Genomic DNA, 12,607 nt, shown 5'->3' with positions numbered 1-12,607 from the left:
TAGGACATTCTGCCACTATAAATTTCATTTTCAGAGAGTTCACAAGTCTGCTGTCACTGATAACTGAAACAGACACATTTTAAGAACACTGGCATCAGTGAGGAATTATTGCTATTTATTAAAATTTGCATTTGTTTAGATCTCCTTACAACAACTATATAACATTATGCCATACGCTCAGTATATTAGTTACAACCATTTCATCAGTTCTATGCTGATACCAAATCAAAATAGTATCGAGTTCTGCTGAAAACTCTGAACTGGCCTCCCATAACTGTTCATTCTAATGAATAAAATAACTAATTAAAATATCTCAAATCTTTCTCAGCTAATGATGTACTGTTGAAACAGTACCACTTCCCTAAAACCTGGCAATGGTGATCCATTTGGCTATCAGCATATGTGATACCAAAACAACCAACTTTTCTTATCCAGTACTTTATGTTTTTAAAGTTGGATTCTGTTATTTCTCTGAGGGTACCATTACTTTCCTCCCAAAATTCCTTTATCCCTCCAGAACTACCTTGTACGGATTCAGACATTATAGGAAACATTACTGAGAATCTGACAGGCATATAATATACCACCTATGTATGGTTTTATAAAAAGCTACCTTTAATGTTGCACCTATCGAATGCTCTGGCCCATATTCACACATCCAATTCCACTTTCCCTCTGGTATGGTATGATTAAACAATTTCCCCCCCCATTTGTGTGTGATTGAAGATGCAACAATATTGTCTATTATATAACCTGACAATGATGTCTCAATCCCAAATTGCTCTGCTATCCAAGGGCAAATGTCCCTAAGTACCTGAAACCTCTGTGTTAATGCAACTAATATTACTGCCTAATAACAGTTCAATATTAGAAACCAAAATTCAACTTCTCCTACTACCTAAATACATTAAATTGAAATTTGAGTCTCGGCACCATAAAATCCCAAAACTATTTATTTCAGATTAGATATTGGGATTTTTGTTTGTTTATGTTTTTGTTTGTTTATGTTTATGTTTTTGCTTTGTTTATTCTTTATTTTTGGAAAACTAATAAAAATTTATTATAAAAAAAAAAAAATAGATATTGGGATTGGGTCCCTAACCAACCATGTTAAAAAATGAAACAATAGATATTTGGGGTAGTTATTTCATCTTCACAACTCCCATCCTCCCAACCCAATAACTGGTGATTATTTATACCCTGGTTTGCATCATATGGACAAAAATTATGTCACTTTCTGAAGAGGATGGATCTGCACATCATTCATTCCCACTACAAATCCAAGTCCAAGTTCTGGACCTGAAAATTGGGTCAATGGTAAGGACTGGCTCCACTTCCCCACCCAACACACCAGCAATACTCCACTGACCGCTTGGGCACTCTCTTTCAGGTCCTCAACCCGGAGGGCTTCCTCCTTTTTCTCTGGAGACGTCTTGCTGCTTTCCACCTCCACCTTATTGAGCAGCTCTTGCCTGCTCTCGATGGCTGTCTCCAGCTCACTATAAACAGCACAGGGAGAGAGATAAAGCACAAGCACACAGAAGCTAGAACTGCCTGCTGTTCCACCTGGCATCGCGCTCTGGTAGATCCTCACTCAAAACCTGTGAGCTAAAGGTTGGGGACATGACACTAACACAAAGGAGATGCCTTGGAGCAGCTCCATCCATGAAGGCAGGAAGGGGAATGAATACCTTTTGGATAGTGCCTTCTATGAGTGTGCATGATGCAACTGCATGATGGACACTTTTTACGCAGCCACTCTGGGCGGCTTCCAACAAAATATTAAAAATACAATAAAACATCACTTTTACCTTTCTCTAGAGACATTTCTCCCTCTGATCTGCCTGCCACAGATCTTGCAGAGGAAGGAGTTGGAAAGGCACACTGTGAATGTTAAAACCATCTTCTCCCTCAGCTGATTCCCACCTGTCTCAACAGTCGATGGGCATGAGAGGATTCAGAGGGTCAGATGAAATCTAGCTACATGCTGCAGCTGGCCTATGGGTTCCCCACTCATTCAATATTACTGCATTTATTTATTATAAATAATAATATTAACTGTTTAATCTGCCTCAGTTAGTCTCGAGTCTTGTCATTGTAACTGGTCAGGGTTTATCACTGACTGGTTGCCAAAGTGTAAACTCAAACTCCAGATTAAGTTTCTCCAAGAAAGTTTTTTCCCACTTACTTTATCTGTACCTTTGTAGTTTTTTTAAAAAATATATTTATTTACACTAGCTTTCTAGATCTTATTGTACTATTAAAAACTTTAATAAAAATCTTACTTACTTTTGTTTGTTTTTTTACAAAAAGAAAGGTCTTTTGGGGGGAAGAGGAGCTCATCACCACTCCCAGATATTTCCCAAGACCTGGTAGTAACTGTGGCTCATAAGGTAGTCTCTCAAAACCAGTTTGGTCTCACCAAGAACAAACTCATTTGGTGCCAGCACACACACCTGACCCTCTTCTGCAGCTGCTGACTCTGTAGCTGTAGCATCTCCACCTGGGATTCCAGCTCAGATTTCTGGTCCTGAAGCTCCACCAGATCCCTGCGCAGCTGCCGTGTTGTCTCCGCAAGATCCTCCTGCTCTTTTTGGGATTCCTCGAGGCGGCGCTGAGCTGCCAAAGCTGCTTCCTGAGAAAGTTCCAAGCATTTGTTGTTTTCCCTCTCACGTGTATGAAGGCTATTATAAACCTGAAGTGCCACTATATAATCCTCAAAGGTGGTGAAATGCAGCTCTTACTGCACATGTCACAGCAAAGGAAAGACCATTGGGAGGTGAAAACCCAGCAGAGGCCATTCTCTGCTTCTACAATGGCCACGGCTGTTTTATCAAGGAAGGAAACAAACCCAACCCTCCCTCCCTCTACCTCTAAATCAATGATGAGAGGAAGGGGAGGCGAGGAAGAGTGGCCTTGGTGGTTTGGCCAACACAGCAGCTAACTCCAAGTGGTTGGCTAGCCCAAGTTTCTAGCTCAGGGCTCGCTTACCCCTGCCAGGTCTTATCTATGGAAGAGGCGATCCACCATGTTGATGAACAAGGGAAACTCTGTGTATACACAGCTCGGCTAGAAGGACCCATGGCCTTACTTAAAACAGACAGCATCTCACCACTGTACACGCCATGCCAGTCAGGGAACCTTGCCTACCTCTGCCCTATGTGAAGTGGCTTAGAACAGGAAACCAAACTCCAGCTTCAGTCTTGGATTGACAGAAGCAGGCATTCGGAACCTTGGTCTCCTCCCTTGGGTCTCTTACTCTGACTAATGGTGAGAAGACGACAAGCACACCCCTGGCACAGGAGAAAAGGGGCTCTCAGTCCTTGTCAGAGCTGGCAACACCTACATTTCTTTCTTGCTCCAGCTCCTTTTCTTGCTCCAGCACCTGCTGCCTTTTCTTCCTCAGGATCTCCTCCTGCATGGGAACAAAGAACAAGAAAACGAAGAAGGCAAATTGGTCACTTGGGGGAGGCCCAGCAGCTGGCACAACTGACAAGTCCTTTCTGGAGTCGAACACACACACTCGCAAAATTGGTGGCAGCCTGCCACATTGACAATGGAGCAGACAGACCCATCCAGGAATTCTCTCGGCTCCTGGTGGTGTGCATGTGTGTTCCATGTGTTTGTGTGGTGCCCTCCAAACTCAACTACTTAGGGACAACACTGAACTCTCTGGTGGGTCTGTCTGTTCCAGTCCAAGCTAACCAGAGCATGGTAAATTCAGTTTCCCATTCTCAGTTAGCAGAGAGTGGAGCGGACAGAAGAGAGATATCCAAATGCAATAACTCCAGATGTTGGCAGATGTAAGTCCTTACAGCACCTCTGGCAGAAGCCTCCTTTTAAACAAGGTGTTGTCTGCCCTGGCTGTACCTCTCCAAAATGAACCCCTTCTCCTTCATAAAACAATTCAGAAATTTGAGGCCCCAAATCATCCTCCAGGCCGTGTTCTTTTTATGGAACACGGAGATGGAGAAGACCAAAAGAATCTTTCCAAGCATGACACCTATGTTCATAAGGTATCAAACAGCTGTGATAAATCTTTGGTGTTGGATTCTTGGGAGATTTGAAAAGCAACGAATCTGTCCAGAGGAATGGAACTCAAACACATACTCATGCAGTATAATCTACAGCAGTGGTTCTCAACCAGTGTGCCGTGGCACCCTGGGGTGCCTTGAATGATGGTCAGGGGTGCCACGGGCAACACTGGCCTCTGTCCCTCTTTCCTTCCCTCTATCCTCTTTTTTTTTTTTTTTAACAATGTTTTTATTGGTTTTTCCAGATACAAGTTATAGAAAAAAAGGGGGGAAAAAAGGAAAAAGAAGATAACAGAAGAAAAAAGGAACCAACTTTCCAAAATATTTTTCTCAAAACCAACTGGACTTCCCCACATCTCCCTCACCCTGCAAATTATTACCTTGTTTCATGCATTCCTTTGTACTTTCCAATAAGTATACTCTATGTTTAAAACTTATAATCTAATTGCATTACATTACCTTCAAAAATCATGTTACTTTAAACATTGGTCCTTTCATAATTATAAACTTAATTTCCATATCACCGAATCTTATTACTGAAGCTAAATTTTCTGAATCATGCAAACTCTTAACATTCATATAACTTAAAGTATTTTTGTAAATAGTCTTTAAATTTTCTCCAATCCTCTTCAATTGTTTCTTCTCCCAAATCTCGGATTCTGCCAGTCATTTCGGCCAGTTGCATATAGTCCATCAATTGCGTCTGCCACTCTTCCAGTGAGGGCAAATCTTGTGTCTTCCAATATTTTGCAATTAATATTCTTGCTGCTGTTGTTGCATACATATAAAAGGTTCTGTCGTTCTTTAGCACCTTCTGGCCGTCAATGCCCAGGAGAAAGGCCTCTGGTTTCTTAGGAAAGGTGTATTTAAGCACCTTTTTTAGCTCGTTATGAATCATTTCCCAGAAGACCTTCACTTTTGGGCAAGTCCACCAGAGGTGAAAGAATGTCCCTTCAGCCTCCTTACATTTCCAACATTTATTATCAGACAGATGATATATCTTAGCAAGTTTGACTGGGGTCATGTACCACCTGTATATCATTTTCATAATGTTCTCCTTCAAGGCATTACATGCCGTGAATTTCATACCAGTGGTCCATAACCTTTCCCAGTCTTCAAACATAATGTTATACCCAATGTCCTGAGCCCATTTTATCATTGCTGATTTGACTGTCTCGTCCTGAGTGTTCCATTTAAGCAGCAAGTTATACATTCTCGAAAGTACTTTAGTCTTTGGTTCTAACAATTCCGTTTCTAATTTCGATTTTTCCACCTGGAAGCCTACTTTTTTATCCAATTTAAAAACCTCTTGTATTTGGGCATAATGGAACCAATTTTGCACCTTATTTTTTAATTTTTCATAGCTCTGCAACCTCCAATTTTCTCCAACTTTTTCTAAGATTTCCCCATATTTCGGCCAACCGACCTCCATATTAGGTTTTTTCCAGGCCTTGGCCTCTGCTGGTGATAGCCACCTCGGGGTCTTATTTTCTAGCAATTTCCTTTCCTCTATCCTCTGACGCCCTCTTGCGTCTCTGCCTCCCAAAGGCTTGCACAGCTGTTTGTTGCAGCAGCCCTGGCTACAAGCTCCCCAGGTGAATGGTGCCCCTAGGGCTGGCCAGGGGGTGCTTCTCAGCCCCCTCTGGGGCAGTGTGAACAGACACCTCTCTTTGGGTTGGGGGGCAGCTCAGAGACCAGGGGTGGCAGCTGCAGCTCCCCAGAGGACTCCCAAGGAGAGGGGAGAGGAGAGGAGGCTAAGGGAATACTCCAAAAGGGAGGGTGTTTGAAAAAGGGTAAGAGGCTGCCAGCTCTGCAGGCAAGGAGTGACATAACTGGGCTTCTGAGCCCCACAGGGGTGCCGCCAAAAGAATGTAATTTGTCAAGGGAACTGTGGGGGAAAAAAGGTTGAAAACCTCTGGTCTACAGGATCCACCTGCCTGAAGACAGATGCTGAAGCTTCCCTCCATGGGAGAAAGCCTTGGGTCATGTTGAGGATGACTTGACCTTTTTCGTTGGCTTTCTCAACTGGAGTGCTAGATAATCAGCTGGTTCTGAAAACTGTTGGGTGAAGACCAGATTGAGGAGGGCCAAGTACTTCAAAAAGGTCTAGAATGTATAGAAATGTTGGCTGAAACCTCTTCTGGCATGAGAGGCCTGGTGGTCTTTCATCTAGTTCTGGAGAAGCCCAGGAGCAAACAATTAGATCTCCTGTAGAAGGATGTGTCAAGAATGGGATGTGGCTCCTCTACCAGGAGTGTGTTACAGACTTTCCTGTATTCTCTCATCCTCTGCTGAGAACAGAAGGACAAATGTACATAGATGCAGGAGCTGGTGGCAAGGCTAGAATCCAGAGTAGGGAGCTTTCCCACAAAGTCCAGGACCTTTCCTGTTCCAATCTTCAAGGACGTCAGTCTCACAACTATCAATGCTGCAATTAGCAGCACATCTGTGCTCACCTGGGCATGGAGCTGAGAGAGTCTTGCCTCCATATCCTTGGCTTGGACCTCCAGTTCTGATTTCATGCTCTGGAACTTTTGCTCCTGGTAAAAAGAGAGTGATCAGACATGCAGGAAGGTACTGAAGTCTTTCACAATATTAAGCAACAGTCAGTCAATAATGTCACACAGAACATGGCAATCACATGTCAAATGGGATGGAATGAAGAGGAAGACTTCTAACAGTATGACAAAACAACACACAATATCTAAGAGGGGGAAGCAGTACCCACAACCCTTCCTGCACCATATTATGGGCTAGCAGATTGAGGTTGAATCCTGACAAGACAGAAGCACTGTTTTTGGGGGACAGGAGGTGGGCAGGTGTGGAGGACTCCCTGGTCCTGAATGGGGTAACTGTGCCTCTGAAGGACCAGGTGCGCAGCCTGGGAGTCATTTTGGACTCACAGCTGTCCATGGAGGCACAGGTCAATTCTGTGTCCAGGGCAGCTGTTTATCAGCTCCATCTGGTACGCAGGCTGAGACCCTATCTGCCTGCAGACTGTCTCGCCAGAGTGGTGCATGCTCTAGTTATCTCTCGCTTGGACTACTGCAATGCGCTCTATGTGGGGCTACCTTTGAAGGTGACCTGGAAACTACAACTAATCCAGAATGTGGCAGCTAGACTGGTGACCGGGAGTGGCTGCTGAGACTACATAACACCTGTCTTGAAAGACCTACATTGGCTCCCAGTACGTTTCTGAGCACAATTCAAAGTGTTGGTGCTGACATTTAAAGCCCTAAACGGCCACAGCCCAGTATACCTGAAGGAGCGTCTCCCCCCCTCCCAATTGTTCTGTCTGGACACTGAGGTCCAGTGCCAAGGGCCTTCTGGCGGTTCCCTTGCTGTGAGAAGCCAAGTTACAGGGAACCAGGCAGAGGGCCTTCTCGGTAGTGTCACCTGCCCTGTGGAACGCCCTCCCACAAGATGTCAAAGAGAAAAACAACTACCAGACTTTTAGAAGACATCAGAAGGCAGCCCTGTTTAGGGGAGCTTTTAATGTTTAATAGACTATTGTATTTTAATATTCTGTTGGAAGCCGCCCAGAGTGCCTGGGGAGACCCAGCCAGATGGGCAGGGTAATAATAATAATAATAATTATTATTATTATTATTATTATTATTATTATTATTATTATTATTTCCACTTCAGAGATACAACTTGGGAACTGCTCTCTAATGAGCAGTTTCCACACAGCTGGTGCAATTTTTAAAGACCTAATTCCAGGAGTGCTTTCTATGGAGTTAGTAGTCTTGTGTCCCAGCCGGGTGCAGATTCTGTGGCTGGGACCTGCGGGCACACAAGTCATTTAAACTGCTGGTGCGAAAGCGTCTCCAATGGGTCTAGTTATGTTTCTGCCCCACCCCCCCCAGCCACAACACTACAGTGGGGGAATAAGATCCACGTGCCCCTCTGAAGGGACTCTCATGCTGTCCATTCTTCCCCGCCCTTTTCCACCAGCACCTCCCTTCCCTACCTGGTCCGAATGACTCTTGTGCAAGTCCTTCAATTGTTCGGCCTGCTTTTTCTGCAAGGCATCGAGCTCTGCTTTATGGTGCAGCTCCAAACGCTCCTGCTCACTTTGCAGGGTTGCCAGCAACTCAGTCCTCTGCTTCCTCTCCTGCCACACATCAAGCACAAGAGTTAGCTCTAGCCATACAGTGGTACCTCGGGTTACAGGGGAAGGGAGGCCACACTCACAAGCGGAGCTCTTTCCAATCCTCAAACGCCTTCACCCACACATCTAGGTTACTGGTGTTCAAAAAGGACACAGCCACATGCTACCCACATGCAGCGCTCACTTTCCCCACCAAATGGTTTAGCTGCAGGCTTACCTCATCCTCGTTTTGTGCCTGGATCTCGGCTATGGTTTCCCTGTGTGCCTCTTGCATCTTTTCCAGCTGCCTCGCATGGTTGCGCTCAACTTCCTGGCGCTTCTCCTTCAGGAGGTCACTAAGCTGTAGGGAAGTCAAAGGAACCCTGGCTAAGCCAACTTTCCCAGTGGTTAAGCTACCATTCCAGCAGTGGTTCACTTTTCAGCGGACATGGGCTGCTGGGAGCCCCTTGCCTGTGGTGCTTCTGAGCTTGAGTGGGTAGCCAGAGTGCTGCTTCTAGACACAATCTAAGTTCCTACTTGCTACCTGTAAAATTCTGAATGGCTGGCTCTGTGCATGTGGACAAGCCACCACCATCCAACTGCCTCATCTGGATATTGTGAAGCACTGAGATTTCCAAGTTGTCTTGCCTCCTCCAGCACAGAGGAGGGTGCCAGCACAGAGACTGATGCCCACCTTTCTGGTCTCGGTTGAGGTCAGTAAAGGGCAAGGAGAAAGGAAGCTTGTGGGTCTAAAACTTCAATCGCCTCTCCTGATTCAAATGGAACAGAGAGATAAAAGCTGGGATGGCATCTGCATACTTCACTCAAAATCTGCCAATGAGAGCTCCCAGAGGCTTCATATAGCATGGGGGACAAGATGGAACCCTGCAGTACAATTCCCATGGCACCGAACAGTAGCCTCCTATAACTTTCTGTAAATGGGCCTCATGGTAGGTTTGGAAGCACAGTGCCCCCTACCACCAGAGATGCTCTAGAAGGACACAATGTTCAACAGTATTCAAAAGTGGCTGAGAGATTGAGGAGAATGGGCAGAGTCACACTCCCCACCATTGCCTCTCTTATAAACCAGGATGGCCAAGGCAGTTTCAATGCCCAGTGTTCCTGGCTGCTTTCCTTCACTGGATGAGAAGCACAAGGGAAACCCTCCTGGAGGTACTCTCTGCACCCCAAGGTAAAAGCGAGGATACACAAAGAACTATTCCTAGTGCTTGGCAACTTCTAGGCTAGGAATGCTCAGCTCTTCCTCTTGGAGGCCTAATTGAGCCTTCATGGCAGGACTCTGTGTCCACCAGCAGACAGGAAGCTGGCTCTGGGTGTTGATGCTCTTAATCATACACTGGATTTTGGTTTTTTTGGAGTTACTTCATGCAATGGCTCCTCTACACCATTCAGCATGCCTCACCCTTGCAAGCAGATAGCACAGACTGGCTCAGAGTAATTTGGACTCTGCATACATGTGGGATGCTCAGCAAATCCAGGCTCTGTTTCTCCCTCATTACCTCTCGCTCATACTCGGCCACCTGATTCCTCTTCTGCTGAACATTTTGCTCGGCACTCTCCAATTGCTTCTGTAATTCTGCCTCCTCCCTTTTATGGGCTTCTGCTATCTGCATCTGGAGAGCTGAGACAACCTGCCAGAAAAGGATGGAAATCTTTATTGAACTGTCACCGAATGTGTAAAGCAGGCAGCTTGCTGTTTCCTGCAGGCTGATGTGAACTACCAACATGCTGGTAAAGCTAGAAGTTTCCTTCAAGTGAGAGACCGGAATGTTGATCGCTGACTATATTGGCTGTTGTAATTCTTCCAACAATTAATCTTCTTTTATTGGAAAATGATTGATTGCCAGTTTGTTCTGCAGTCAAGTTGTCTGAAATGCTGCTTTGAAATCCAGATGTGGTGAAAAACAGGGTATAATTTTTTTAAATAAAATAAAAATAAAATAATAAATATAACAAATATGTGGCCCACATCATCTGATGAGTGTGCTTTGCCAACAAGTGGGTGAGTGAAGGCCCCTTCATGGTAGAAGGGGGAGAAAAGTGGGAAAGAAAAACAGAAAAGTGACAGGGTTTTTTAAAATAGAGAGCTAAAAGGAAGAAAGAGGTTAGGGTTCTTGTCTGGGTTACTAGACCAACTTGAACTCAGCAGTGGCTGTGCAGCTTGTTGGTCATGAAAATGTTGCAGGTGCAGAAAAAGGCATGCAGGCAGCACCTTCCCTCCCGATAATTTACCTTTTCGTGTTCTTCTTTTGCTGCAGATTTCTGCAGCTGAATCTCTTCTGCAAACTGTTCCTTTAGTTCCTGCATAGCCTGGAAAAGCATAAAGTAGTCAGACAGTGTCTATGGGAAGTATCCAAGGCACGCATTCAGTCAGTGTCTATGGGTAGTATTTCCCCTTGCACATTCAACCCCCACCCCCAGCCTGGAACCCTCTCCTATCTGCTCCAGAGGGTTGGGAGCAAAACCCAGAACATCTTTAGGGGATGTGTGGGGACAGGAGAGGCAGGAAAGTTCCACTGCGCAGCCGGTGTGGTTCTGTTCCCCATTTTATCCTCTCAAATACCGTGAAACAGGTCAGACTGAAAAACCATGACTGGCCCACAGCCCTGACTGGCTTCAGGGCTGAGTGGGAGTCTGGATCCATATCTCCCCATCTTAGTCAAACTTTAGCCACTATGACACACTGCTTTTTTGCCACTGCCCGAGTGGGCTTGAACCTCATTAATTTCAGTACTCTTAGCTAATCATTTACCCCTTACTTCGGTCCCATTCACAATAAACTACAGCTTGTTTCAGACTATGGCTTGACAATGTGTAAACCAGGTGTTTGTGGGTGCGACAGCTACCCCCAAGCAGGTCAACGACATTTGCACCAGATACAGTCAATGCTGACTACCCAAGATCTCATGCCTACCAACACTTACCCTGCAAGCCACCCTTTTGAGAGAGAGAGAGAGAGAGAGAGAGAGAGAACAGACAACCCCTGATGCCCGTCTCCATATACTGTAGACATGGGCTGACAAAAGCAGCAAAGCTGGAATTAAGAGCTAATACAAGCGCTTGCAGCTACAGGATCCTACTGCCGCCCTCGCCTGCCTCTCCTTAGTTTGCCAACCTGGGTTCTTCCAGAGGCAAATGCTGTGGCTTCTCCACAGCCTCAACGCAGAAGCTCACCATTTCATTTTCTTTGACCAGCCTCTTCTTCAGCTCGTTGAACGTTCTTTTGATCTCCTGCTCCAGTTCCACTTGTTCTGCCTGCTCAACAGCTTCTGCTTCCTTCTTCACCCTTTCCAGAGAAAGCTGCTTCTGCGCCTTCAGTTCATCCTCTTCAGACTGCTGAAAGGATTCCAGCTCCTCTCTGAGCTTCTGCAGAGCAGCCTCCTGGGCCAGCCTGAAAAGCAGCCAGTGAGACTAAGACAGAAGCAGACCCTTTCTCCCTTCCCCTCTTGCCAAACCATGAACCAAACCAACAAGAGGTGGCAAACCTCAGGCCCTTGAGTTTGCCAATTTGCTGACTGGGGAAACGCAGCCGGGATGCCAGATGGAATGTGGCACCCCCTCATAATTTATGTGACCCAACAACAGGGTCAAATTCTTCCACCTGCTGCTAAAGAAAAATCTACGTAGCTGGATATGATCCCCAAGCATTACTGGTCAATTGCTTGAAAACTATAGACTAAAACAAACAGACCACAAAGTTTTCCATCATAAAAGCACTCATGGAACCTACTGTGGCTTCTAATTGCAGTGGCAGCCACATAACCCCTAAATATGCTTGCAAATACACAGATAGTATCAGGGCCAGCTGGACTCATGGGGAAGGCGATTCCACAAATGGGACACCACCACAGAGAAGGCCTTATCCAATGTCGCCACTGAAAGTACACCCCTTTCTGTACCTTATTGTATTTTAAGAGCATAAACATAGCACCAAGGTGGAAGGGTGCTAAGGGATGCCCACCCCCCAGCAACAGCTGGAGAGATGGCAAAGGCCTGCACCCGGGCCCTGGATTTCTCAGTTTTAAAAACCTCCCAGGCATTGACTGCTAGAAAGTTATGGTGTCACATGGGATAGGAAGCCCACAACTATAATGGCAGGGAGACACTGGAGTGCTCAGCAGCACACGGTATCACTGTCCTTCATTCAACCACTACCATTTTCACTCGAGACTTTTATGGAGTCTCGGGAAACGTTGAAGCTGCAGAATCAGCACTATCTTGCCATAACACCAAAGTCACTGGTCTGGAACGAAGGCTACCTTGGTAGTGACTTTTCCTCCAGTGATTTTTTCAACAAATTGTAAACAGTGTACATTCTCAATGGTCTCCTAGGCTGGAAAGGGTGCACTCATTGCACAAAGCTGGTTTAAACACAAGGCTAATCACTGCACTGTCAAGGCCACCAGCTTCCACCTTCACAGCAAAGGATGATATTTGCAGAAAACCCTGCCTATTCAAA

The 12,607-nt window shown here is 45.5% G+C and overlaps 1 protein-coding gene across 5 annotated transcripts in view; it reads right to left on the bottom strand.

The window, feature by feature from the left end:
• The window catches only part of CEP164 (centrosomal protein 164), a 38,999-nt gene that overhangs the window by 9,484 nt on the left and 16,908 nt on the right, over nucleotides 1-12,607 (bottom strand). For 4 of the 5 annotated variants that reach the window (XM_077919680.1, XM_077919682.1, XM_077919683.1 and 1 more), the window contains 9 exons: nucleotides 11,323-11,539; nucleotides 10,381-10,458; nucleotides 9,648-9,779; nucleotides 8,366-8,488; nucleotides 8,008-8,151; nucleotides 6,491-6,574; nucleotides 3,347-3,415; nucleotides 2,457-2,635; nucleotides 1,370-1,499 (listed from right to left, as the gene is read on the bottom strand). In XM_077919680.1, the coding sequence (XP_077775806.1) occupies nucleotides 1,370-1,499; nucleotides 2,457-2,635; nucleotides 3,347-3,415; nucleotides 6,491-6,574; nucleotides 8,008-8,151; nucleotides 8,366-8,488; nucleotides 9,648-9,779; nucleotides 10,381-10,458; nucleotides 11,323-11,539 (1,156 nt within the window). The remainder of the gene's footprint in view (nucleotides 1-1,369; nucleotides 1,500-2,456; nucleotides 2,636-3,346; nucleotides 3,416-6,490; nucleotides 6,575-8,007; nucleotides 8,152-8,365; nucleotides 8,489-9,647; nucleotides 9,780-10,380; nucleotides 10,459-11,322; nucleotides 11,540-12,607) is intronic. The other variant, XM_077919681.1, reaches the window with a different exon arrangement.

This window comes from Podarcis muralis, chromosome 15, assembly GCF_964188315.1.
Source record: "Podarcis muralis chromosome 15, rPodMur119.hap1.1, whole genome shotgun sequence".
In the NCBI taxonomy this organism is placed as follows: domain Eukaryota; kingdom Metazoa; phylum Chordata; class Lepidosauria; order Squamata; family Lacertidae; genus Podarcis; species Podarcis muralis.
The sequence above is the reverse complement of the archived record's forward strand: the minus strand, read 5'-3'. Positions and strand labels throughout refer to the sequence as shown.